The 27,225-nt window shown below is 41.0% G+C and overlaps 1 protein-coding gene across 2 annotated transcripts in view; it reads left to right on the forward strand.

The window, feature by feature from the left end:
• The first annotated feature begins 1,807 nt into the window (after nt 1–1,807).
• Nucleotides 1,808–27,225, forward strand: part of SRGAP1 (SLIT-ROBO Rho GTPase activating protein 1) — a 265,045-nt gene continuing 239,627 nt past the window's right edge. For both annotated transcript variants that reach the window (XM_055328681.1, XM_055328682.1), the window contains exon 1: nt 1,808–2,000. In XM_055328681.1, coding sequence (XP_055184656.1) covers nt 1,931–2,000 — 70 coding nt within the window. In that variant the 5' untranslated portion in view covers nt 1,808–1,930. The remainder of the gene's footprint in view (nt 2,001–27,225) is intronic.

Here is a 27,225-nt window from a genome sequence, read left to right on the forward strand (position 1 = left end):
AGATGGAAAAAAAATAATTTTTTTAAAGATTTTTTTTTTAAGTAATCTCTACACCCAACCTAGGGTTGAACCTACACCCCCCAAGATCAAGAGTTGCACGATCCACGGAGTGAGCCAGCCAGGTGCCCTGTAAAAAAAAAAAAAAAAAAAAAAAAAAAAAAAAAAATCTTTTAATTAAAACTTAAAAACCGTGCAATTTAAAACAATGTGCACACACCATCAGCTGAAACACAAATATGTATGGAAATCTTCAAAATGTTTTTCACCTCCTATGAGAGGTCGGGTGTGTTAGTGGAGAACATCTTGTAACTATACTTCGATTGCCCCAAAGTGTGTCGTTCTCTTTTTCCCCCCTGGAACCGAACCCCTTCCCTCTGTGAGGGGGCAAACAGCTTACTATTCATCCTTCCAGCCCTGTTTAAATACCACGTCTCCCCAAACCTCTTGCGGCCCACTTTTTTCCTTTCAGGACTTCCAAAGCCGCGAGTATTTCTCTTGCCTTACGGCATTATTGAGCTTTATTCTGTCTTCAGTCAAGCCTGAGATGCCTTAAGGCAGGGCCCAGGCACCTGACGTCGGAGTCCCCAGCTCTTAGCCCGGGGTCTGGGCCCACGGTCAGGCCCAGGGTTACCGCCGGATACAGGGGCGCGGGATCAAAGTCTCCAGGTCCCTACCCGGGTCAGATCCCCGGGGAAAGCATCTCGGGGGGCCGGACACACCCCTCAGCAACTGCTTTGATAAACGAGGCCACACGGTGGAAAAGTGACGGGAGAGCAGACAGACGGCGGGGGCGGGGGGGGCCGGGCGGTCCGCGGGCGGGGGGCCGCGCCCTCCCCGCGCCCCAGCCCCGGGCGGCTTCCCGGGCGGGGAGCCCACTGTGGCCGAGCCGCGCAGTCCTCTCCACGTTGCCCGGAGAGCTTCGCCCTCCCGGCCTCGGAGCAGCCGAGTCGCTCACGCCCCGTGGGCCCCGCGTTCTCCTGCGGGGTGCAACACCTGGGGGCCCGGCCCTTCCCGGCGGGGGGAGCTCCGCCTCGCGATCCCTCCCGTGGGTCTGGAGCAGGCGGGTCCGGAAGCGCGCCCCCCGTGGGCCCCGGCGGCTCCCCCCGGCGGCTCCCCCCGGGGCGGGGCGGGGCGGGGCGAGGCGGGGCGGGGGGCGGGCCGCGTGCGCGCGGGCGGCGGGGCGGGGGCGCGGCTGCAGGCGGCGCGCGTGCGGGTGCGGGTGCGGGTGCGCGTGCGGGTGCGCGTGCGGGTGCGGGTGCGCAGGGCCGCGGCGGCCTCCTGGGGGCAGTAGCGCCGAGCGGGACGCGGAGGGGAGCGCGGGCGCCCCGGGGCCGGACGGGCGGACCGAGGCCCCTCGCGGCGCCGGCTGTCGGGACCTGCGCCGCCGCCGCTGCCGCCGCGCCCGGGACGCCGCTGGGTCGGGGAGCTGCGGGACCCCGAGCGCCCCGAGCGCTCCGAGCCGCCGGCGGCTGCAGCAGGAGAAGGTCGCGGCGCCCGCCCCGCCCTGCCCTGAGCGCCGGGCGCGGGTCCCCAACAATGGTGCGGAGCTCGGGCGCGGAGCCTGCGTCCGCCCGGCGGCCCTAGAGGCGGCGGCCCGCCCCGTGCGCCCGGCCTGCCCGCCCCGCCCCCGGCCCCGGCCCCGGCCCCGGCCCGGCCCCGACCCGTCCCCGCCGCGCCCCCGACGGCCGCTGGGGCGGAGAGCATGGTGCCGGCGCCCGGGCTGGTCTAGTCCGCGGCTCCCTCTGGTTTCCGCCTCCTCCTCCCCCTCCTCCCCCCTCCCCCTCCCCTCCCCCCTCCTTCTCCTCCTCCGCCTCCCGCGGGTGCTGCCCCCGGGTTCCCGGCGTGTGCGCCCCCAGCTGCGCCTCCGAGGACCCGGTCTGCGCGCAGCCGGACGGAGCCCGCCGGCCTGAAGCGGACCCCGCACAGCTGGATGATGTCCGCTCCCAGCAGATTCAAGAAGGACAAAGAGATCATCGCCGAGTACGAAAGTCAAGTCAAAGGTAAGGATGGGAGCGGCCGCCCCGCTCCTTTTGTGCGCCTCCTTGTCCCTGTGCTCGCGGAGTTGCGCCTCCAACTTGGGGGCCGCTCGGAGGAGGGCGGCGGGGGCGGCGGGAGCCGGTCCCCGCCCCCGCCCCGCCCGCGGGCTCGTGCCCCCGGAGCCCGTCCCCGCCGCCGGCCGGTGCCCCCGCGCCCAGACCCGCAGCTGCCGCCCCGGCCCGGCCCCCGCGCCCCCGCGCCCCTAACTTAGCCTCCCGCCCCGGGCGCAGCTGCGTCCCCGCCCCGGTGTCCCCCTCCTCCCCTCCGTGTGCCTTTTAACTATCTTTGTCACAACGTTAATTTGTTTTTTGGTTTTTGTTTTCTGTTTTGTTGTTGTTGTTTGGGGAGTCTCTCTTTTTTTTTTTTTTCTTTCCGAAGTCTGGACACCCAAGTGGTCTAGAGCTTCGCGGAGTGCACAGGGTTCTTAGACGCTGACACCGCTCACTCTGAATTTAGTGCGGTGAGCCCTGCCTTTTAGAAAACAGCTCCCTAAAATAAAAAATAATAATAAAAAAAGAAAGAAAAAAGAAAAAGAAAGAAAACAGCTCCCTGGAAGCCTGGCCCTGGAACCGAGCAGGGACTAGTGGAATCTGACTCCTCCTTTATAATGGGCCAGGATTCTGGGCCATCTTTACCCTCACACGGGGATATTGCTTTATCATTTGCAGGAAGCTTCTCGCCTGTGAAGCGCTTTGAATATTTACTCCTTTCAGTCCATTGACATTGTCAACTAAGGAAGCAAGCTCATTAAGGTTGATTAAGCCTTTTTACTTAGTGTGCCTTGTGGTTTGGAAAAAAAAAAAAATTATATATATATATATATATATATATATATGCCCTCTTTCTTTATCACAGGTATTTTGTGTGGCTGTCCAAGTGTTTAATGAACGTGTATCTCTGTTGTGTTTGTGGGTTGTTGTTGGTTTTTTTCTTTTTTTTCTTTTTTTCCTCTTCTGTGGTCTCTCCTGGGTGGTTTTCCCTATGGAGACAATGGGTGAAGTGTTGAGATAGCTGCTGTTACTTGGACTCCTCAATGCAAAGTTCATAGCAATTGCTATGTAGACACCTGTGTTGTTTCAGATCCAGCCTTACAAAAGGGCTGCTGAGAGAGGAATTCCCTTACTTGCCTTGGGAAAGGCAGGAGCAGCCTGGGTGTTCTTTTGTGTGGCCAAGTTGTGAAAATGCCTGGAGTCCTGTGACAGGACCTGGAGGGGGGACCCTCCATCACCCGAGGGTGAATTTGGACCATCTCATCCCAGCCACCGACCTATTGGATTTAGGCTAAACAGTGTTCAGGAAATAATTTTTAACTGCTTGTAATTAATGTAATTTATTCGTAGAGGAGCTGGTTACACTGGCCTGGAAGTTCTATTAGCAGAGAAGCAATTAAATCCTTAGTGACAGGTAAACTTTTTAATATAAAGCGGAATCTTTCTTGCTGAGTGCAACACAGCCTAAAACCTTTCATTCTAAGGCAGAACTCCGGGTCGCCACTCCTCGTGCCGGTTTTCCCCCTAGCCCTTTGTGGTAGATCTTCGAGGGACGGCAGTGGGGCTTTCTGGCCGCCTGGAGCACTGACCCACAGAATGCATATTCAAGTATTGGCTTAGTTATTTCTGCTCCAAGGTCATTTGTTCATGATCCAGTCCTTATATGAAAAATAGTCTCAGGATTAATTTCTACCAGCGTGTGCATTCTATTGTTACGTGATTACTGATATGCTTGAGATAAAGGCCCTCTATGTTCAAAAAAAATCAATAAAATTGGACACATTACAGTGTTTAGGATGCATCTATCAAATCCAATCCAAGGAAAATTATGGACAAATTCTGTCCCGGAGAAAGTGATCTCCATTCTCTTCAACCTTCCTCATACCGACAGTCTTCAAGCTGCTTCAGGACTCTTTTCTACACCTGCCCTGCCCTTCTCATCAGGACCTGTGTCCAGACTTTATTTCCACACATCCTGTTTCTAACCCAGATCATTATATCCACATGCAGTTACGGGAATAGGATAGTACAGTTGAGTCGGATCATACGAAGCTTTAATGGCATTGGTTTGTCTGTACTTCTAAGAAAAATTAAGAAATGAGTAGAAAAAAAAGAAATAATGACAGTGACCTAGTGCATGGGGCCAAGCTGTCCCGTGCAGTGAGAGTAGGTTCCTTAGTAAGGTTGTGGAAATGCAGGACTCTGGTTTTCTAACAGCCCTATGTCCTGAGTCCCCTTGTAAGGGTGAGCGCCTTACCCTGGCACACTGCTAGTCCACTGTTTGAAGGTATGTGGTTTTGGAACAACCACCTCTTTTAATTGCAGCAACTATTTCACCTGATGATAAACAAAGGAAAGGTGGCCTGTTCAATTGCTGAAGGACAACCCGGCTGTGCTGGACAAATAAGAGAAGACATAGGTCTGCTCCCAGTGAATAAAGCCACTCATATTGGAGTCTCTGGTTACTTCAGGGCATGGGTGACTTCAAGAGTCATTTTGGGGGGCGCCTGGGTGACTCAGGCCGTTAAGCATCTGCCTTCAGCTCAGGTCATGATCTCAGGGTCCTGGGAGGAGCCCCGAGGAGGGCTCCTTGCTCAGTGGGGAGTCTGCTTCTCCCTCTCCCGCTTCCCCTCCCTCTGCTCATGCTCTCTCTCTCCCTCTCTCAAATAGTCATTTTTTATTATGTCTGATTTTTTTTTTTAACCTTCTGATTTAGAACTTAAATCTCTGGAGTATTCTTTTTCTCTCTCATTTCCCTAATACCAGTTGCACGAATCTCAGAATTTCTCAGATAATGGTTTCATCTAAAGGAATGACTCCAGGTATGGGATTTTGTCATTGTGGCTGCCTGCACATGTTTTGGGAACAGACTTCAGGGAGCTATTCTCAACTGTGAAAAGAACCATCATAGTTGACTATGTAAGACCATAATTGCATCTAGTTGGGTACATCATGTGGAGTAAGTCACTTAGCTTCTCTCTGGCTTTTGGTTTTCTTACCTATAAGATGAGGAGTTTGGATTCCCTCAGTTCTAAGGATCTTTGAGTCTGATTAAAGATGTGTCAGTTCACATTAACCACTCAGTAATATTTTCAGGCTTTTTGCATTTTCTTTCAGTTGCCTGGTGTTGGGGCAAATCATCTTTGCTTTCACTTTTTTTAATGAATTCACAAACACTATGATCATTTGAGTTCTCAGAAAATTAAAATGTAATGCAGTGGGAGATACAGAAAAATAATAAAACCATGTTCAGGAAAGTATAGCACACAATTGTAAGAGGGAATAGAATTACAAATCATACAAGTTGTCAAAGAAGAGAGAGGTTTAAATCAGGGACAAAGGACTTCAATTAGTAATTTAAAAGGAGTGTGTCAGCTAGGAGAAGAAAGACTTTCATGCACTTAGTCAACTTCCGAAAGATTTAGAATCCAGTGAAGTTAATCTCCTGTCTGCAGGGGCTCTTAAAAAGCAAGCTCATCTGAAGAAGTGTAGGAAACACAAACCAGTTGACTATGTTACTTGTTAGCATCTCTGGGAAAAAAAAAAAAAAAGCTTAGCAGTAGAATAAATCGTAACAACTGGCTAGCAGAAGGTTTGGAGATTATCTGGATTTTAGTATTTTATGCAATTTTTAAAATTCTGCAGCAAAGTATTGTGGCACACATATAAAAAATACTGGTTCTCATATGGGAACTGAAAGAATCAAAAGACACATTTTGTGAGGTGGAATTTATGGACCGAGAGGTTGTGTTTGTTTTTAATAATGCGTGTTGTTCGTTGCTAAGAATTGACAGCTATTATTTGCAATATTTTCCCAGGGATAATCTCATACTCATCTACATGCCATATGTACAGGAAGTGCCAAGAAAATCTGTTGTTCTTCAACCACTCTGCTGCCTGAACTACAAATAGTACGTTTTGGTAGCAGATGGAACGTGAGGAAATGCCAATTCCATTTGATACAAGCCCATGTCATGCAGTGGATTTCAATAGGAAAAAGTGCTGCTGTCACTAATATGGAACCTGTATCCATATCTGATGGTCTTTCATCCAACCTGTAATAGAAAACAGCAACAATTTAAATTATGAATTAAAACTTTATAGCTGGGAGGGACTTGGAACATTTCCTGTCCAACCCATTCATTTACCCAACCCAGGCCAGCATAATGACAGAGTTACACGATTAACTGTAACATACCTGGGGCTAGAACCCAGGTCATTTGTTTTCATGAACAATGATTTGCTTTTAGATTCCTCACAAGTAGAGCAGGAGATAGAACACTGTTGAGACTTTTTTTAAAAAAAGATTTTATTTATTTACACACTCACACAAGCAGGAGAGGTAGAAGGAGAGGGAGACAAGCAGACTCCCTGCTGAGCAGGGAACTCCAGGTGGTGCTCCATCCCAGGACCCTGGGATCATGACCTGAGCTGAAGGCAGATGCTCAACCGGCTGAGCCACCCAGGGGTCCTCACTGTTCAGACTTTACATTCATTGAAGGAACTGTAATTGGACCTCGAAGAGAACAGCAGTGCCTCTGGTCTGTTAACAGGAGGAGTTAGTTAAATTGATTAACTGTAACTAAGTTTTTTTTTTTTTTTTTTTCACCAAGATCATTTCAGGGAACCACAATGTGCAGGCAGCAGCTTCACATCCTTGCCTTAGGATCAAGAAAAAAAAATGGTGAATATGTGCAAATATAACTTGCTTGGAATTTTGGTCAGAGTAATTGCAGCTAATGCAATAAACCCTCTGATTTTGCCCAGAAACCCTGATTAGTTTCATGAACCTCAAAATGTATTAAGGAATAGTTTGGGAGACATTTTTGAGCAAAATGCATCCCTCTGAAATATAGTGAAGGTTGGCATGTACTACAGGATGATAAATCTCAGCTTTAACAGTCTGTATGGGTTTGCTTACTCTTGTAAAGTGTTGACCAATTTAGGAGCCACAGATTTTCACCTCTGATTCTCATTTGAGAGTCTTGACTTATAGCTTGGCCAGACTTCTTTTTTTGTTATTGTTTAAAATATTTTATTTATTCATGAGAGAACGGAGAGAGAGAGAGAGAGAGAGAGGCAGAGACACAGGCAGAGGGAGAAGCAGGCTCCATGCAGGGAGCCCGATGTGGGACTCGATCCTGGGTCTCCAGGTTCATGCCCTGAGCCGAAGGCAGGCACTTTAACTGCTGAGCCACCCAGATGTCCTGGCCAGACTTCCTATTTCATTCATGCTACCCATTTTCTCTTCAATTTAAACAGTTAAGAGCTGAGGTAAAGAAAAGGCAATAAGCTATATGTTTCATCACTCTATTTTTTGTTTAATTTTTTGAAGGTAGAAGGTGGGATTAGGGACAGTTATTTGAAGACGTTTTTAGTTATTTAAAAGTATATTTATCTGTTGGTCCCAAGTTTCGTTTCGTTTCTTTCTTTTTTTCTTTTCTTTTCTTTTCTTTCTTTCTTTTCTTTCTTTCTTTTCTTTCTTTCTTCTTTCTTTCTTTCTTTCTTTCTTTCTTTCTTTCAAGATTTTACTTATTTATTTGAAAACGAGAGAGGAGGAGAGTGAGAGAGAGCACAGCGGGAAGGAGAAGCGGGGTCCCCACTGAGCAGGGAGCCTGATGCGGGGCTCGATCTCAGGACCCCGGGATCATGACCTGAACCGAAGGCAGATGCTCAACCAGACTGAGGCTCCCTCTGAGTTATTTTCTAGTCTTTGGCAGCATGTATATGTGCACTCCTGTTGACATTTCTGGATGGGAGGAAATAGAACATATGGTTAAGAGTAGAGATTTTGGTGTAGCCATCCAGCCCTGCCACTGATCACATGTGTGGTCTCTGAGAGTGAATTTCTTCATCTGTAAAATGAGGATAATACTAGTACTTTCTTGTCTTTGTAAGGCTTCAGTGAGGTGCTTTGTGGAAAGCTTTATCACAGGCCTGGCACGTAATAAATAGTAAAAATCAGTCCTTGTTATCTGTTTAATTTTAGTTTTCTTTCCATATCAACTGCTGCTTACTACATTCTGACTTAGATAAGCTTTTTGAAATTCAAATACATAATCACCAGTCTGCTATCTGACTAGATCCCAAAGTGGGTGAATCTTTAATCATCCTGATAGAGTCCCATGTACTTTGGGGATGGAGTGGAAGTGGAGCAAGTTTCATGATGGAAATTAAAAGGGAAATGTGATAGGCAAACCAGGGAGATTGCCAGCTCCTTATAAGTGGATTTTATATGGTTATTATTTTTTATCCAAATACACGCAACAGAGCCTGAAAGCCTATTTCCTGGGCCTCGGCCGCCATGTGTTTGCTTACAATCTTTGCTTTGAATTTTCTTTACCTTGGTTCGGTGATGTTGGTATGGAAAACAAAAATTAGTCCAGTTCAGTGGATTTTATTTACCTGTGGTAAAAAGGATTTTTAGGATATCAGGTTTAAGAATCAGTCCCTGATTTAATTTCATGATCTTGAGAAAAATACATATATTTTAAAGTCAGTGTGGAAATGAAGAATTCACTTAAAACGGTGAATTTGGTTCTGCTTCATGAGACAATACTTTGATTTTTTTCCCCAGCTTTATTGAGTATAATTGACATATAACAGTACTTTAAAAAAAGATTATTTGAGAGAGAGAGCTCGAGCAAGGAGAGGAGAAAAGGAAGAGAGAGAGAGAGAATTCTAAGCAGGCTCCACATCTATCCTGTGGAACCCCACACAGGGCTCAATCCCATTACCCCGAGATCACAACCCCAGCTGAAACCAAGACTGAGCCACACAGGCATCCCATAAGTACTTTGATAATAAAATTTATTGTTCATATATCTTTCAAACCTTTTAGTACAGAGCCTTATTAATAACGTTTATTGAATGAGTAGAGTGCTCATTTGGATTGTCATTCCTTTACAGTGTAAGAATATGGTGATCATTCAAAATTTTGTGGGGTGGCCAGTAAAGTGTTTCCAACAAAATTAAATAGAATTCAAATGGTGCGTGCCTTCTTCAGAATGCCATAAAATTAAAACCAGTCTCAACAGTGGGGAGTGGTTACAGTGGGTAATGGTCAACTAAATTCCACCGGGGGTGGTTATCTAACGTGTATCTGTGGAATGTCACGCAGTTATTACCAGTAGTTTTTGAAGACCGTTTTGGTATGGAGAAATATTTTATAATAATTGGGGGGAAAAAGACTATAAAAGGGTGTTGGAATAATAACGAAAAGTAATCAGAGTTAATGAGTGACCATGGTGTGTCGGTCACTGTTGTGGTGGCTTCACAGAGGAGACTGGGCCTTACCTGTCCATAGCAGGCTGTGATGCATGGTGGGAGGAATTGCTGGTTATTCTCACTTCTTGGTACATGTTGTATTTCTGTGTCTTTGGACCAGAAGGAAACCTTGGTAGGTTTCCTGGTTTAATGCAGGAATCTCACTTTGAGCTCCCCTCTCTTTGAGGATGGGGATGGGGCAGGGGTAAAGAAAATCCAAGCAAAATTTGGTCTTGGATTGAACCTCTGCTAATCACAGGACAATTTCAAACTTCTTATTTGCTTGCAACTTGGTGATAGACTTGGGTTTTCCTTTGCTTTGAGTTTAGCTAGTGTGTGTGTGTGTGTGTGTGTGTGTGTGTGCGTGTGCGCGCGCACGCTATGGACAGCAACTTCTCTTTTTTGGTATACTACACATACAAATGATATAGAGAATGATTTCCCATTAAAAAAATAATACAAATAATATCTCGACTGCTAGCCACCAGGGCTAAGAATTACAACATTAGACCTCATGTTGCCCTTTTCGTGACAAATCTTTCATCACATAGCCTCTGCCACCTGAGCAATTCTTTTTTTTTTTTAAGATTTTATTTATTTATTAATGAGACATGGAGGTGGAGAGAGAGAGAGAGAGAGAGAGAGAGAGAGAGAGAGAGAAGAGAGAGGCAGAGACACAGGCAGAGGGAGAAGCAGGCTCCATGCACCAGGAGCCCGAAGTAGGACACGATCCTGAGACTCCAGGATACACCCTGGGCCAAAGGCAGACGCCAAACAGCTGAGCCACCCAGGATCCCCCACCCCAGCAATTCTGAATTGTTAAAGTCATCCTTTTGTTTTAAAGTTTTATGAACATTTGATAGTTTCCTTTTTAGTTTTGATGTACATTGTATTCATACATCAAAACCACAAAGCTGGGATCCCTGGGTGGCGCGCGGTTTGGCGCTTGCCTTTGGCCCCTGCCTTTGGCCCAGGGTGCGATCCTGGAGACCCGGGATCGAATCCCACGTCGGGCTCCCGGTGCATGGAGCCTGCTTCTCCCTCTGCCTATGTCTCTGCCTCTCTCTCTCTCTCTCTCTCTCTCTCTCTCTCTGTGACTATCATAAATAAATTAAAAAAATTAAAAAAAGAACAAAAGAAACAAAACCACAAAGCTCTTTAGGGGTGCCTGGCTGGATCAGTCAGTAGAGCATATGACTTGATTTTGGGATCAGGAGTTTGAGCCCCCATGTTGGGTGTAGAGATTATGTAAAAAAAAAAAAATACAGAGCTGTTTGTGTGCCAGATTTTTTTCATGATATTGAGAAATTGATGTTAATTTTTAAAAATTGAAATAATAGTTTTTTGGCACGTATAAAAATCTGTGTCCTTTGAATATACATGTTCAGATATTTATGGGTGAAATTAGAGTGTCTAGGATTTACTTCAAAATAATCTGGGGGAAGATGAAGTAGGTAGGAATACAATAAAATTGGCCATGAACTGATAATTGTTGAGTACATGGGGTTCATTATGTTATTCTTCTTTCGTGTATGCTGAAAATTTTTCATGATAAAAAATTTTAAAAGTAAGTGCTCTTATGACTTCCATTTTTCACTCAATATTATGATATTAAGATTAATCCACATGAGGGGTATCAGGGTGGCTCAGTCAGTTAGGCATCAGACTCTTGATCTTGGCTCAGGTCTTGATTTCATGGTCATGAGTTCAAGCCCTATGCTGGGTTCCAGGCTGGGTGTGGAGCCTACTGGGAAAAAAAAAAGATGAATGCACATGGATGTATGTAGCTGTAGTTAATTTCTTTTCATTGGTATATTTATTCCAGTGCATGAAAATAGTCGATTCAGTATGACATTTGGGTTATTTATAGTTTTTTGTTATCAATAATAATAATAATAGTATAAGATGCTATAGGTGTCCCATAGTGTACTGTTTTTTGAAGTATTCCCTGTGTCATAGGGAATTAATGTGTTCAACTTTACTAGGTCATATCAGACTTTTCTGAAAATGCTGGGTATTTACACTCTTGCCAGCAGTGGATTGGAGTTCTGCGTCCTGAAGCACTATGGACTAATGTATTTAAGGTAAATGCTAAACTGTTATACTAAAGAGAAGCCTAGAAAATAATAATGTAAAAATAGAGATTTCTCCTTTTCTGTTTCCTTCCCTTTTTTCCCCTTTTCCCACCCTTTCTTTCCTTTTTCCTCTCATATAACATTCTGAAGGTGTGCAGAATTGTTTTGCCACCAGAATTGTTTTACCTCACTAAATTATTTGGGTTTTCCCCCTCTGGTTTTTCTGCCATCATCTGGGGAACTGAACTTGTCTGCCTGAGTGAAACTGGGTCTTAAGTATATCCACGTTTTAGCTTATGGGAAGGAAAATGAGTCTTGAGGAGCATCTGCCTCAGTGTTTTAAAACCCAGGCCAGACATATGCTAGACAATTTTCATTCATTTACTGGTGAGAATTTAGCCACACAGCCACATCTGCTGCTGCAAGGGAGTCTGGCAAACATCGTCTTCCTAAACAGTTCAGGTTTCTGCTACAACTCTATGACCACAGCAAAAGGAGAGGAAGATTTTGGTGGATAACTGGCAGTTAGCATAAAGACAGGGTGGTTTTTGGATTTTTTTTTCCTAAAAAAAAAAAATATATATATATATATATATATATATATATATATATATATATATTTATTCATTTATTCATTCATTCATTCGAGACACACAGAGAGAGAAAGAGGCAGACACAGGCAGAGGAAGAAGCAGGCTCAATGCAAGGAGCCAGACTCAGGACTCCATCCCGGGTCTCCAGGATCAGGTCCCAGGCTGAAGGTGGCACCAAACCACTGAGCCACCTGGGCTGCCCCTGGATTTTTTTTTTTTGAGGGTAACTCTATTGGGGTGAAACTGTATTTTGTTTTAATTTGTATGTCTTTGATTGCTAAGAAGATAGTGCATCTTTTCACATGTTTATTGGCAGTGTGTTTTGGTCACTAAAATACTTATATTTTTGCCCATTTATCCGTTCGTTGTTAGTACCTTGTACTTACACAATTATAAAAGATATACCTTTTGATAAACAGGTTGTTTACCTTTTTTAGATGTATCAATTATTAACTTATGTTTGGTATTTATGCAGTCTTTCCCTACTCTGACGTCAGAAGGTTATCTGTCTATATCTTTCTGTAAATGTTTTAAAAAGTTTCCTTTTGATGCATAGGGTTTTAATTCATCTGAAGTTTATTTTTCATACCATGAGCTAGGATATATTTTTAGTTCTTTTCATATGGTGGATGACCAATTTTTTTAGCTTTATTTGCTAAATAGTTCCTTATTTTTTATTTTATTTTTTTTTGATTTATTTTATTTTTTAAAGTAAGCTCTAGGGCTACTGTGTGGCTTGATCTTATGGTTCTGAGAGATCAAGAGTTGCATGCTTTACTGACTGAGCCAGCCATGTGCTTCCCAGCCCCTTCTTCTAAAAAGTGATCGATCTATCATCTCCTTCTGTCTTGATCACAGTTTCATATGTGCATGAGTTTATCTCTGAATATTATTGTGTTTCATTGGTTAATTTATATGTTCTTGTACCAGTATTACATTCTCTTAATTACTATAGCTTTATAATAAGTCTTTTTATCTAGTGGGACAAATCCTCCTTCCTTATTTTTTCAGAATGATCTTGGTCTTTTCTTTTCCAAATACATTTCAGAGATTTATTTATGTATTTATTTGAGAGAGAGAGAGAGAGAGAGAAAGAGAGAGAGAGAGAGACTGTGCACACAAGGGAAAGAGCAGAGGGAGAAAGAGAGATTCCTCAAGCAGATTCCCTGCTGAGCATGGCACCCGATGCTGGGCTGGATCCCCCGACTCTGAGATCACCTGAGCTGAGGGCAAGAGTTGGATGCTGAATGGACTGAGCCACCCAGGTGTCCCTCCAAATACATCTAAAAAAATTTTTTTAAGATTTTATTTATTTATTCATGAGAGACCCACAGAGAGAGGCAGAGACAAGCAGAGGGAGAAGCAGGCTCCATGCAGGGAGCCTGACGCGGGACTTGATTCCGGGTCTCCAGGACCACGCCCTGAGCCGAAGGTGGTGCTAAACCGCTGAGCCACTGGGGCTGCCCTCCAAATACATTTTAGAATCAGTTTTTCCTTCCCTGGGAAACCCACTGGCATATTGATTGAAACTGTGTGACATTATAAATCAACTAGAAGAGAGTTAACATCTATGTAGTATTAATTCTTCCTACCCATGAATATGAATATCCTCTATTTGCTTAGTTCTTCTTAAAAGATCTTACTGTAGGGGCACCTGGATGGGTCGGTTGATTAAGTGCCCAAATCTTGACTTTTGCTCAGGGCATGATCTCAGGGTCGTTAGATGGAGCCCCGAATTGTGTTCCACACTCAGCGTGGAGTCTGCTTTAGATTCTCTCTCCCTCTTGCTCTACCTGCCCCCATGCTTCCATGCTCTCTCGCAAATAAAATCTTTGAAATAAAATGCCTTACTGTAAAGGTTTATATTTTCTGTTTTGTTAGATTTATTTCATAATATAATTCTTATTACTAATATTCATAAGATCTCTTCTAAAATTGTGTTCTAAATGTTTTCTGTTATACAGAAATGCAGTTTTCAAGCACTTTGCTGGTCTCTTATTATGTCTATTCGTTTTCTGGTAAAAAGTACTTGCAAATCAAGACAGTTTTATTTCCCCCTTTCTGAACTCTAAGGCTTTAATTCACTTTTCTTGTATTTTTGCCCTAGGCAGAATATTGACTACAAAGTTAATAAAAGTGGTGACTTTGGCATTCTTTTTTTGTTCTGGATTTAAAGGAATGGTTTTAAGCTCCTCCTCCTTAAAGGATGATGATTGTTTTTGATTTATTATATATACTCTTCATCAAGTTAAGTAAAATTTCTTGTCTACTTGAGGATTTTAATCATTAATAGGTGGTTGAATGTTATCTTTTTTTTTTCTTCTAGTAATACTATTTCCTTTAATGTGTTAATGTGCTGAACAATACTTATAGGTCTCCTAATAAACCATCTTTGTATTCCAGAATTAAACGTCTCTTGGGGTGCCTGAGTGGCTCAGTCGGTTGAGCATCCCATTCTTGATTTCAGTTCAGGCCTTGGTCTGAGTTATAAGTTCAAGCCCCATATTCATGCCCCACCCTGGGCATGGAGCCTACTTTAAAAATAAAAACAAAACTCACCTGTCTTCATCATTGTATTTTATGTATATAAAAATAGTTGGGGGCACCTGGATGGTTCAGTCAGTTAAGCATGTGACTTGATCTCAGCTCAGGTTGTAATCTCAGGGCCATGAGTTCAAGTCCCACATGGAGCCTACTTAAAAAAAAATAGATTAAAAAAAAAAGTTGGATTCAGTTTGCCAATATTTAGGGTTTTTTGCCTCTCAATTCCTGAGTGAAACAGGCCTGTGGTTTTCTTGATATGTCCTTGTTTGGGTTCATAGCTCTTAGACTAGCCTCATAGGATGTGTTGGAGAGTATTGCTTCTTTTTCTATTTTGTGGAAGAGTTTGAGATTTTGGAATATTCCTTTCCTTGAAAGTTTGGTAGAATTATTTGAGTCTAGATATTTACTTTGTGGGAAGAACTTTTTAACTCGTCAGCAGTCAGTCATTTCTTTATTAGTTATAGGATTATTTATTTTTTCTATTTCTTCTGGCATCAGTTTGAGTGTGCTATATTTTTCCAGAAATATGTTCATTTTATGTTTTGAAATATATCGATATGTTAATGATAGCATTCTCTTATTTTTTAAGTGGCTGATCTGTATTGAATTTAAAATACTATTAAAACATTTCTTTTATCTCTTTCTTGCTGAATCTTAAAAGAGGTTTGTCTATTTCTACTTGTTTTTTAGTACTGTAAGCATTTAAAATAATACATTTCTTTTCTAATAATGTCATTTCTAATATAAACATTAGTATTCCTAACAAAGGTGTTTATTCTTTGTTTCTAATAAATATATATGATAATATTCTCCTTCAAGTATCACCTGAGCTGCATCTCACAAGATTACATATACAAAGTTTATTAGAATTATGTTCTCAGTATTTTTAATGTTTCATAATGGTTTCTTCTTTGATCCATGAGGCATATAGGAATATGCTTTTAAATTAAAACAAAAGTGGGGATATTTAATTTATCTTTTAAAAAATATATAATTACATTGTGATCTGAGAGTAATAGTGTTTGAAATTAGTTGGGGATTTTTTTCCTCTTTTACTATTCTCTGGAGGATTTCATGTAAGATTGAAATTATCTGACTCTTAAATGTTTAGTAGGACTCATCAGTAAAGTTATTTAGGTACAGTGCTTTCATCAAGAAAAAACATTTGTCATTGCTTCCGCATTTACACATTTTCTGATTGACTAGCATAACATTGTTTATAATATTCTTAAATCTTTTTAACCTGCAGTAATGCCTCTTTTTTATTAATAACAATTGTCGGTGTGCCTTTTCCCCTTTTTTCCTTGATTGACTTTGCCAGAGATATGTTTAGTTTATTTTTTTTAAAGAACAAGTTTTTTGCTTCCTTGATTTGCTATATTGTATATTTTCTATTTCACTATTTGATTCTCCCTGTTATTCTCTTCCTTTTACTTTTTTTGTGAGCATTGTTTTGCCAGTTTTTTTAAAGTTCTTATTTTCCAAGTTTTTACTTTCATTCTTTTCTAATGTAAATATGTAAGCTAATAACATTTCCTCTAAGCACTGCTATACCTGCATTCAACAAAGTTTTATATATAGTGTTTTGGCCATCATTCAGTTTTGTGCATTTTCTAATTTCCATTATGACTTTTGCCTGTAACTCATGATGTCTTGAAAAATGTGTTTAAAATTTTTCAAATATAGTTATTTCAGTTATCATTTTGTTACTGATTTCTAACCTAATTGCATTGATTTTCTTGGTATAAATCTTGTATACTATTGAAGGTTGTAAGCTATATCCTCTCTTGGCTCTTTCTACCACCCTTCCCTGCTTTATGTCTCTCCATAGCACTTATCATTAATCTATTTTATACTGACTTTATCTTGGTTTGGAGCTTTTAAAATTCCTTGCTTATGTGAAAGTGATGTGATTAAATCATATTTCAAGAACACTTTATCCTGCATTTTAGTTTTAACCAAAAAGGTCAAACTGGAGTATCTAACTTTAATATACTGTGGGAAATAGAATTCTAATACTCATTTTCTGAGGCTATCAATATATGATTTTTATTAATGAGATTTAATTGACATATAACATTGGTTTCAGGTATACAATATAATGATGTAAATATTGCAAAATGATCACCACTATAAATCTAATTAACATCTATCATCACACATAGAATTTGTTTTCTTGTGATGAGAACTTTTTTTTTTTTTTTTAAGTAAAATTTATCCCCAATGTGGGACTTAAACTCACAACTCAAAGATCAAAAGTTGCATGCTCTTCCAACTGAGCCAGCCAGGTGCCCTGTGATAAGAACTTTTAATATCTACTCTCCTTAGCCCTTTTCAGACAATTATTTTAAAATTTTCCAGTATCGGTTTCTATGTTGTTAACACAACAACCCTATACAATATATAGTTCAAGTTACTGTGAGAAGGTATTAGTCTTGTGTTATATCTTAAAGAATATTGTAGGGTCTGGTCCTTACTATGTAAAATAATGTTCATAATCCAAGATCAATACACTGAGTAAGATATACATACACTAACAGTTTGAAATTCTTCACATATAGGTTTGCCTCTGCACCTGGGAAAATCCAGGATATATGGATTCTAGGGATGGAAATGTGTAGTGAAGACTCCAGTAATGGGCAGAGTATGAAAACATCCACGTTTTGTAAATAATCTGAGATACTATTGGAAAATCTCTGGGGTTTTGTTATTGCTAATCATGCAGACTCTGCTCTTTGATTCTTGCAATTTGCAGGTTACAGTTTCTCTCTTCTTGTGGATCTACGTCTACCATTTTCTTTCACTGGAGTTCTACTCCAAAGCTGACTGCAGAGACCTTTAATAATTCAGGGTCCCCTGGAAGAGGTAGCACCCTCCAGCCTTCTTGGCATCACAGCAGAATAGCTGACAAGAGCATTTACAAAGGTTCCAACAATAATTCTCAGAGTGCTTCATGTTCCAGTTTCTGGGCTCTCCTTATTAACTCCCTTCTCAGTTGGTCTATGGAAGACCTCTGGACTTTTGCCCTTTGCTCTTTTATTTTGAAGGTGTGGCTTACAAAAACAGCTCCCTCCCTCAGACCCCTTGCAATTAAGATAGAACAATAGGTGTCTGTTTATCTTAAGTCAGACAATTTTCACTTCTGAGGAAGTCCAGATTTTAGTCTGGCTGTGGAACTAGCATGTTTGAAAAATGGAATTAAGCCCCCAGACATTTACAAAGGAGAACAAGTAGGAAGAAGCCAATCTGCTCATCCTGTTTGACATAGGTCATGGTTGGGTGGCATGTGTTGATGTCTCGTCGGTGGAGTTCACCAAAGTTCTCCCATGAGGATTAGGGATGGCTTTTCCTTGTGCCTCCGACAGTTCGAGCACAGTCCAGTCAAATTATAATTTCTAAGCATTAGGAGAAAGTCTGGAATTCCAAGCCAAAAGTGTGACCATTATAGGACAGAGTGCTACTGGCTGCCCGTCCTTGGAGGAGAGGAAAGTGAGGAGAGGTAGGTCAAAGGAGGCACATGTTTCAGAATGTGCTGTTCTCTGGTGGGCCTTTGGGCTCTAGTCATTGGCTCTTATTTCTTCTATGTGCCCACTTTTCCTTTTTCTCTTCATCATTGCAGATGACTGATGGATTCCTTACTGATAACGTGACACAGAAAGCTGGCTCCCTTTAGGAGAGGGAATTTGTTAGATTTTGTGGCACTTAAAAGAGTTTTCTGGGTACGCTACTATAAAAAAGAGAAAGAGCTGATGAATGCTTCTTCAAATGGCCACACCATGTTTAAGTTGAACTTCTGTTGCAGTTGAAGTAACAATGACTCTCACGTGTCCCCAAAAGTTTATGTTTGAGAGATTGCCAGACTGTTTTTCTAGAGTTTAAATTATACCCATTTTCCTGCATTCTCCAAATACCTAACATACAAATAGATATCTGTTGTTTGAAGCTGGTATATCTCCTTCCTGCAGTTAACATTGTAGTCCCTCTCTCTTTTTTTTTCTTTTTTTAAGATTTATTTATTTGAGAGAGAGAATGGAGGGAGGAAAGAGGGAGACAGAAAGAGACTCTTAGGCAGACTCCCTGCTGAGCAAAGACCCTAACTTGGGGCTTGATCTCAAAACCCTGAAATCATGACCTGAGCCAAAAACGAGTCAGATATTCAACCCACTAAGTCACCCAAGTGCCCCTATAGTCTCTCTCTCTCTTTTTTTTTTTTTTTTGTCAGACATTGCAGTTGCTCAGTGGTCTTGGAATTAAATTGTGAAATAATGTACAGAAAGCTCTGTGCACTGTGAAATACAATAAAAGTTACTTTTATTGCCTTCGTGGTAATTCATCTTTTGGATGTTTCTGACATTCTCATACTACCGTATCCCATTTTCAGATACCACATGGTGCTCTGAAATAATGCATGCTAGCCTAGATCGATATGTTTTGTATGTTTTGTGTGGCATAGGAATTTATAGTTTATGGCCTTGGGAATCAGACTGTCGGGGATCTGAATCCTGGCCCGCCCACTCCCCAGCTCTTTTAACTGTGGGCTAGTTATTTACTCCCATCCTGCCCTGCATTCTTGCCTATAACATGGAGACAATAATAGTCACTGGATGGGGGCTGGTGTTGAGGGCAGTGAAAAAATTCACCCACGACAGAACAAAGGAGATAGCAGTTACTGAATATACTGCACAGGAGCAGCGTGCAGAGCAGCAGAGGAGAGACTGTCTGCCACCAGGTGGTGATGAGGGCCACAGTTGTAGGCCTCTTTGAGAGAGTATGGGGACATATGGAAGTTCCCCTTTTTTGGTCACCTTAGGAACTATGCCTGGTTGTAAGTAACCTATTGGTCACTTAGGGCCTAAGGCTCTTCTGACAAGGGTTGCTACATGCACCTGTTCGTGTTCAGCCCCGTGATCTCCGTGGGCCCTTTGGCCTTACTCAAGTTTGCATCATTGCCCAAGCCTACTGCCTAAACGTGGCCTCTACGCTTACCTCAAGGCATTGTTAAGACAAGTAGAGTGTTGAACAAACTGGCACCCAGTCCGTGCTCAAAAAATGTTAGTCTATTACCACTTTATGAACTCTGGCTCAGGAAGCGATAATAATAAACTTCAGGTTATGGAAGCCTTAGTGGCCAAGTGGAGATGAGGGAGACAAGAGGACTAAATGTAATATATAATCTCTCTATGTACTTATTTACCAAATGTGGTCATTTGCAGAATCGTTAACGTTGCTCAGCAGTGTATCACCTAGAGCAGTGCTACTCAGAGTTGGTCCCTAGACCAGAAGCTAGACTGGGCCCAATTTTAAAAGAATTGTATCAGTAAACTTCTTTTGACAAGAAATACTTTGTTATAATTCTTTGCATCATCATTGTTAGAGAACCTTGAGGGTTCATGAGTTCTGTTTTCTGTGTGTCTCATTGCAGCTACAGATGTAGGTTGGCTCTACCATTAACCTGCACCAGTTAGTTGTTCATCAAAGGTCACCAAGAATAAATCATTTGCCAAACAGATGAAGAGAACCATGGTTATTCCAGCTGTTGTCAAAGGCATAATCCTCTCCTCTGCTTCCAGATAGAATATATCTGTATAGTGTGTTTCTTTCCTCCCTTCGAGCATGGCAGCAAGCATCCTGAAGAGCACCTGGAATAGACAGAAGTTTACAGGTCTTCCATAACTAAACTCTGATTTCTCCTGTGTTACCTACAGGTGTTCACGGTTCCTTTAAAGTCTTTATCATTTGACTATCTTGAGCTAAGATCTAGTCTCCCTTAATAATGAATCAGGAGAAAGCTTGGGTCCACACTTTCGCTTGTGACCTGATGCAGAATGCCTGGTTACAATATAAAGGTCACCTGCAGTTATCACTGTCACTGCTCACAATACCAGCAGCTAACATTGAGGAGGGTGTTTCTTTGAAAGAAGGTCTTATTGATGTCACCTTACAAGTGGGGAAAATGAAACTCAAAACTTAGAAAACTTAGTTTTCCCAAGATCACACAGCTACTAGATGATGGAGTCACCACAGTTCAAGCCAGTTCCATAGAGCTTCGTAACAATGCAGCGTTATGAAAAGTTAAATGCTTAGATTTTATGTCACTCACTTTCTTTAAATTTGCAGGAAGCTAGGAAGAATGATTGCCATTTTTGTCTTAATGAACAGTATATCAATTCAGATAAAAGTCTTTGTTGTGCAACAATATGTACTAATATGAAATTGTTGTCTTATCTCAATGGATTACTTGATGAGGAATCTCATTGTGGGGTTGCCTCTTAGTATGTAACAGAAAAGGCATTTTGGGGAAGAAATATTTAAAAACCTAAACCAAATACTCTTGCTAAATTTAGCGCTCTGTTCCTAGGGATAGGAATCTCTGCCTCAGCTCTCCTGTTACTCCCACCAAAAGGCATTGCAGGTTCCCCAGTGAAGAGGCCCTGGCCTGTCTTGATTTTTCCTGGGAAAGAAGTTGTGTCCTGTTAGTTAGCTCCTTAGGTTTACCAAAGACTTCACTTCTTATTGTTCCTCTTTGAGCGAGTGTTGAGACTTCTGGTAGACCCATTCAGTACAGGTCAAACTCACCTAGAGGGCTTTTTTAACAGTTTGCTGGCCCCACCCCTTGCTCTAGAATTTGCATTTCTAACAAGTTCCCAGGTGATGCTGATGCTCTAGGTCAGAGACCACACTATGGGAACTGTTGCTGTAAAAATCAAAGCAGTTTTGTAACTTCCTTAAGTTAGCCAATTTAGATGCTAATTTTATTCCCTATTTCCCTAAGATCTTTACCTTTCTTACAATTGCTCTCGATTCCTATAAATGGACATCAAATCATGGCAATTTAAACTAAGAATATAGAAAATGGAACCCTCTGCTTCTTGCTTTGCTTCCCACCCTCCCCCTCCCAATCTTACTAATTCGTTGGTTTCTCAAATTATAAAAAACCTTTCACATCACATCTGGGTAAATTGAAAACTAAAGTGGGAACATGATGAGCCCTTAAGGAATAAAGCTTCAATTTCCTTGCAAATCTGCATGTGCTTTTGAACTAAGGAAAGAACACAAGGCAAAGCAACCTTTTTAGGATCTCCTGTAGCACATTTCCATTTCCTATCTTGACTACCAACTCTTGGGACCTAATGCCTAACTGGAGCTACTGAAGTGCACCTTTTACTCTGGGTTCTGGTTAATTCAGGCTAGTGTAAGGGTGGAGTTTTTCTGTAAACAGGAAATGTTATTATGTTTCATGAGAGCTTTTATTTGATTTTTAAAAACATCTTGGATCCACTGATAACTTATGAAATTGTTATAGCAATAGTTATATAAGAATTATAACATGTAAGAGGCTCTGAAGTCAAACAAGTAGAAAACTTAAGCAAAACTACTCTTGAGAATCCCAAAGTTATCACATTACCAAGAATTGCATCTATTAAAGCTCAGAAGCCAGTAAACTAACACGTGTGTGTGTGTATTTTAAGTAATCTCTGCACCCAGTGTGGGGCTCAAACTCATGACCCCAAGATTAAGAGTCCCATGCTCTTCTGAATGAACCAGCCAGGCACCCATGTTTGTTTGTTTTTACTTATAGACTATGGCTTCCCACTTGCGTGTGGCCAAGGTCTAGTTGAAAGAGCAAATGGATGTTGAGGGAAAAAGATTTTCCTTCCTCCCCAGGTCCCTTGCAATTAAATAGGGACGTATACTTAAATACCAATAAATGAAATGTGCTTATAGTGGGACTCCACTATATTGTTAAGATAGTTTAAGCTTTTGATTCAGGTCATTGGTTTAAATTCTTTGACTGTCATGCTAGAATTAAATATCATTCATTCATTCAACAAACAACTATTGAACACCGTCTTTACCACACTGTAGACTCTCCAAGTACAGATTTTTTTTTTTTAATTTTTTACTCAGGGCACCTGCTCTACCTTATTGTATTTGCTCAATTAGTGTTTATTGAATTTATAGCTAATGAAACACAGCTTGTGTCTTTTTGTCTATTGTGCTCTACATTTAGAGATAGAGAAGTAAGTGAAGATATTTGCCAACTGGTATGTTAGAGGTGTTTCGATTTTATGGGAGCATTGTGCAGGAAGAAATTAGATCTGCCTGGGAGAGAACAATATACCCTCATGGGAGAGACATTTGAGCTAGCCTTGATGGATGAGTAGGAGTTCTCCAGGAAAGGCAGGGCATTCCAGGTAAAGGAGAATCTCTTCCAAGGAGTGATTCTGTGTTGTTCCTTTTTAGGAGGTGTTAGATTAGTGTTTTAAATACTTTGAGCAGAGTAAAGAGATAAGAATAGAAAGGTGTGTATTGGGTGTGTATCATGTGTCTGACAGTATAACTGCATTTTGCATGCATCATTTTGTTTGAGTCTCACAAGAAACACATGAGGTAGATGCTGCTCATTCGATTTTCCAGATGAGAAAGTTGAGGAAAGTTTATTTTGCCAGAGATGACCTAGTGAGATGACAACTATTATGCTTTATGTTTTTATAGGCATTTAAGCAGTTTAGACTTTTATGGACAGTGAGAAGATTCTAGGGTGCTGGGTAGGCTAGAAGAGCTTAGGTAGAGAGAGGCCAGTTTAGAAGTCTTGTACTCTCCAGTGGCATATTGAAGGCTTCATTTCTATCCTTGACCTTGAGGGTGGAAACGTTGAGAGATAAGGAGATCTGAGAAGTGGAATCTAGAGGACTTGAATGACCCACAAGAGAAAGAAGTCAACGATCGGGTTTACAGAGGGGAGAACAAGATGCATGGCAATCTGGTGGAAAACAGTGTCACGTATTATTTGTCTCATTTCAAACCTTGTGTTTTTTCTGTGTATAATATCAACACATATTAGCACAGTAGGACATATATAGTTTGTATGTATAGAATTGGAAACACATTGGGAATACTCACTTTTTCCTTCTGTGGTGTACCATCAAACAAGTGTGGAGGCTAGGATTCTAGTGTATCCAAAAGATGGGTCCGCATCCACTGGGACAAGAAAGATTGAATAGGTGAACTGGAAAGATGACTAGCTGTACTTTCATTTCTGTAGATGATTACTTCAAGTTTTCTTTGTGAGCCATTTGTCTTTTGCTTTCAGAATAATCCAAAACATCTTTAGAGTTGGGTTGACGATAGTAAAGGTATTCCTTTCCTATGGGACTGATTCTCTTCTAAGCTGTTCTCGTCATTGGAAAATGTTAGAAGTGGACCGGGCATTAAGGTCATCTCATCTAACATCTTCCTACCCATCCATAATCTCAGAAAGGCAGCCATTGGGCTCTTGCCTTGTTGAGAGGTAGGCATGCAGTCCTATACAAGGAGGGTTATTGGTAGAAAGTCTTTCCTTGTATAAGGTGTAGTTTGCTTCCCTGTATGCAGTTCTACTCAGTGGTTCTTTCCCTTCCCTTAAAATCATTACAGAGCCACTAACACCATACATGGTGCCTTAAGGTTCACCAGGCACGCATACATGCAAGTCATATTTGATGCTCACCACCCCTCTGTGCGGACCATGAGGCAGTTGAGTCCCATCGAAAAGCATCCTAGTTATTTTCCCTACAAGTGTTTGTCATGCCTGATTTGTATATTCTGTATAGGAAACATTGAAGTACGAGGAGCCCTCTGATCCAAATTTCATTTCTGGTTCTACCACTATTTAGGAACAAGAGCTTGGGCAAGTTATGTTGCCTTTCAGCTTCCTTGCTTATAAAATGGGGATATAAAAAAAATAAAATGGGATAAAGCTCTCCATCTCAGAGCCCTGCTGGGACCATTAAATCAAAGAACTCTTGTAAAGCCATTGTAAAAGTGTGGCTAAGAGTTAGATGTGCAGCCGTTGTTGCAGATGAGTGTACGTGCTTTGCCTGTCTCCTTTCAAATACATTTTTAAAAATCTGTGTATAGCATGATGTTTATTTTTGTCCAATTTTGTATTAGGGGCTTAGTTCCATTATATCAGCTAATAGAAGTTACTCTGTTTCTCCACCCTCTTCCAGCTTTATTGAGATATAATTGACATAACATTCTATACATTAATGATGTTATATCATAATGATTTGATAACTATATATGCAAAATGATTACTACAATAAAGTACATCCGTCACTTCACATAGTTATAATTTTTTTGTCTGTGGTGAGAACATTCAAGATTTACTCTTAGTGACTATCAAGTGTATAATACAATATGCTTATAATCATTCTACTGTATATTAGATCTCCAGAACTTACTCATCTTATGTATGGAAGTTTGTGCTCTTTGACTAGTATCTTTCCATTCCCACCCCCCTCCCCCCCGCCCCTCAGCCCTTGGCAACCACCATTCTATTCTCTATTTCTATGAGTTTAGCTTTTTTTTTATTCCCCATATGAGATCATATGGTATTTGTCTTTCTCTGATTTATTTTATTTGGCATGATGCCCTCAGGGTCCAGCCACGTTGTCGCAAACGACAAAATTTCTTTCTTTTTTTGCTAAATGATATTCCTGTGTGTATGTGTGTGTGTGTGTGTGTGTGTGATATTTTCTTTGGATCCATTTATCCATCAGTGGACACTTAGGTTGTTTCCCTATCGTGGCTATCATAAGTAATGTTGCAGTGAAGATAGGGGTGCAGATACCTCTTTGAGATAGTGTTTTTGTTTCTTTCAGATGTATACCCGTAAGTGGAATTGCTGGATCATGTAATAATTCTTTTTTCTTTCTTTTTTTTTTTTTTTTTGAGGAACTAATGGAAATTACTTTGGAACTTAATCCTATCATTTGTTTAGTTACCCCATGATGATTATTATCTTGATTTTGGAAAAGTTTATTTGATTATTTCAAAAGTCATAGAAAGATGCATTATGAGATAGAAATTTCAGCTCTTTCCATTTTGAGAAAAAAATAAAAAAGCCCTTAAACCTGCATTGACTCTTTTAGAAACATTTAATTGTATATGACATCAGATGGATCGCTTTACTGCCTTGTAGCCATATGGGACTAAATGAGAAGGAATGAGGGTAGGTTTTCTTTTTAATTTGAAAATTTTCCATCATGGAGTCATGCAATAAATGCATGCATATGTATACCTTTGGAAGTAAATGTTGAGAAAAAAGGATCAGTTAGTTCCACTGGACTTTCTTTCATCCCATTTTCATGTTCTGTGTGGAGGGAAAAAAATACGATTTTTCTTCATTCTGAGAAATCTGTCCCTTTCAGGGGTTTCAACTCTTGATAGATGTGAAAGCCCTTTGACAACTGCTAGCTCGTGTTTAAGTGTATTTTTAGCCTGCCAGACTGTGAGCTTTCTGAGGTCTGGGATCCAGTGAGAATTTTTCACTCTGAATGGCACATAGCACAGTGCCTAAAAACATATAATGACTGATGAGTTGTTTTGCTGACCAACTGGAAATGTTATTTATTATTAAGTCTGTCAAAATTTAGTGAATGCAGATTTATTAATACATCTTGGGAGTGTGCTGCTTTATCTTTTACTGCAGAAACATAGACTTAAGGTCAAATATATAAATGCAGAAAAAAGATTTTTTTTCTCCACAAATATACAGAATTATATTGAATGTCTTTACATAGAGACTGTAGAAAGGTGGGAAATGCTTTGTTATTGATGGTAATTTTTCTTTGGACTTCCTTGGAATTTTTTCTCTTGAGGAACACATTTTCCTGTCCCCTAGCACTTTGGTGATGTGGATGGTGCCCTAGGCCCTAACTGAAATTACCTGGTCCAGGGTACATAGCAGATAAACTTGTCCAGAATTCCTGCCATCACTACTTTCAGCCAACAGTGAACACCTCTGGTTCTTTATTCTTAAGGTCTTTTTATATGTCCCCTTCGGATTTCATCCAATAACACATTTCTGCAAAGGTGAAATCTTTGCCCATCTCCTGTCTTGAATGTTTTCACCCAATAAGTCTAGCTATGCAGGGAGTCTGTTGTATCCATTTTCCAGCAACTTCCAGGGCTCTTGAGGGATAATAAGCAGAAAAGAATTCAAGGCCAGACACTGTGGGTGAGGGTATCTCCAGTTACAACTTTGACTTTTTTCCAAAAATTGTAATGACTCATTGAGGAATGATGCATTATGCATTCTGTGTATTTCTTTTGTCCATAGTGGAGTTGCTTGTGTTTCTGATTTTTGTTATGGTCAGTTCTCTGTAGTAAATGTTTCACTCTTCATTTTATTTCATTTTAGTCATTATTTCTAAATCACTATGTTCTGTATGCTGAATCACAGTTCTTTCCATTTTCTTCCACTGTTTTGGCATTTTTGCCTCAACATGAATTTAATCTGAGAAAAAATTCTACTGTCCTGACTTTGGGCAGAAAGTATTTGCTTTAGGGAACTGACTTTTCCTTAAGGTCTAAAAAAAATATATATGTAATGTTTGCCACTTGAGGTTTTCTAAATATTAATGTTACTTAATGTAATTAAGTTGTCTTTAAAAAATATGATGCATATAGCCATAGTTAAGGAATGTTTGCATCACAGGTTGACCACACACAGTGACATGTGATTATACTTTCCAGGTTGGAAAATGTACTTTCTTATGATAATATTTGATTCATTTAAGGGTGTGGCATGATAAACATAATTCCTCATGAAGTATAAACTGATACACTTTTTCTGGAGTGTAATTGGACCTTGTAATCTTACTTTTGGAAGTCTGTCCAAAGGGAATAATCAGAGATGTGGATGAAGAAAAGTGCTCAAGAATGCTCACCATT

This window comes from Nyctereutes procyonoides, unplaced genomic scaffold (genome assembly GCF_905146905.1).
Source record: "Nyctereutes procyonoides isolate TBG_1078 unplaced genomic scaffold, NYPRO_anot_genome, whole genome shotgun sequence".
Classification (NCBI taxonomy): domain Eukaryota; kingdom Metazoa; phylum Chordata; class Mammalia; order Carnivora; family Canidae; genus Nyctereutes; species Nyctereutes procyonoides.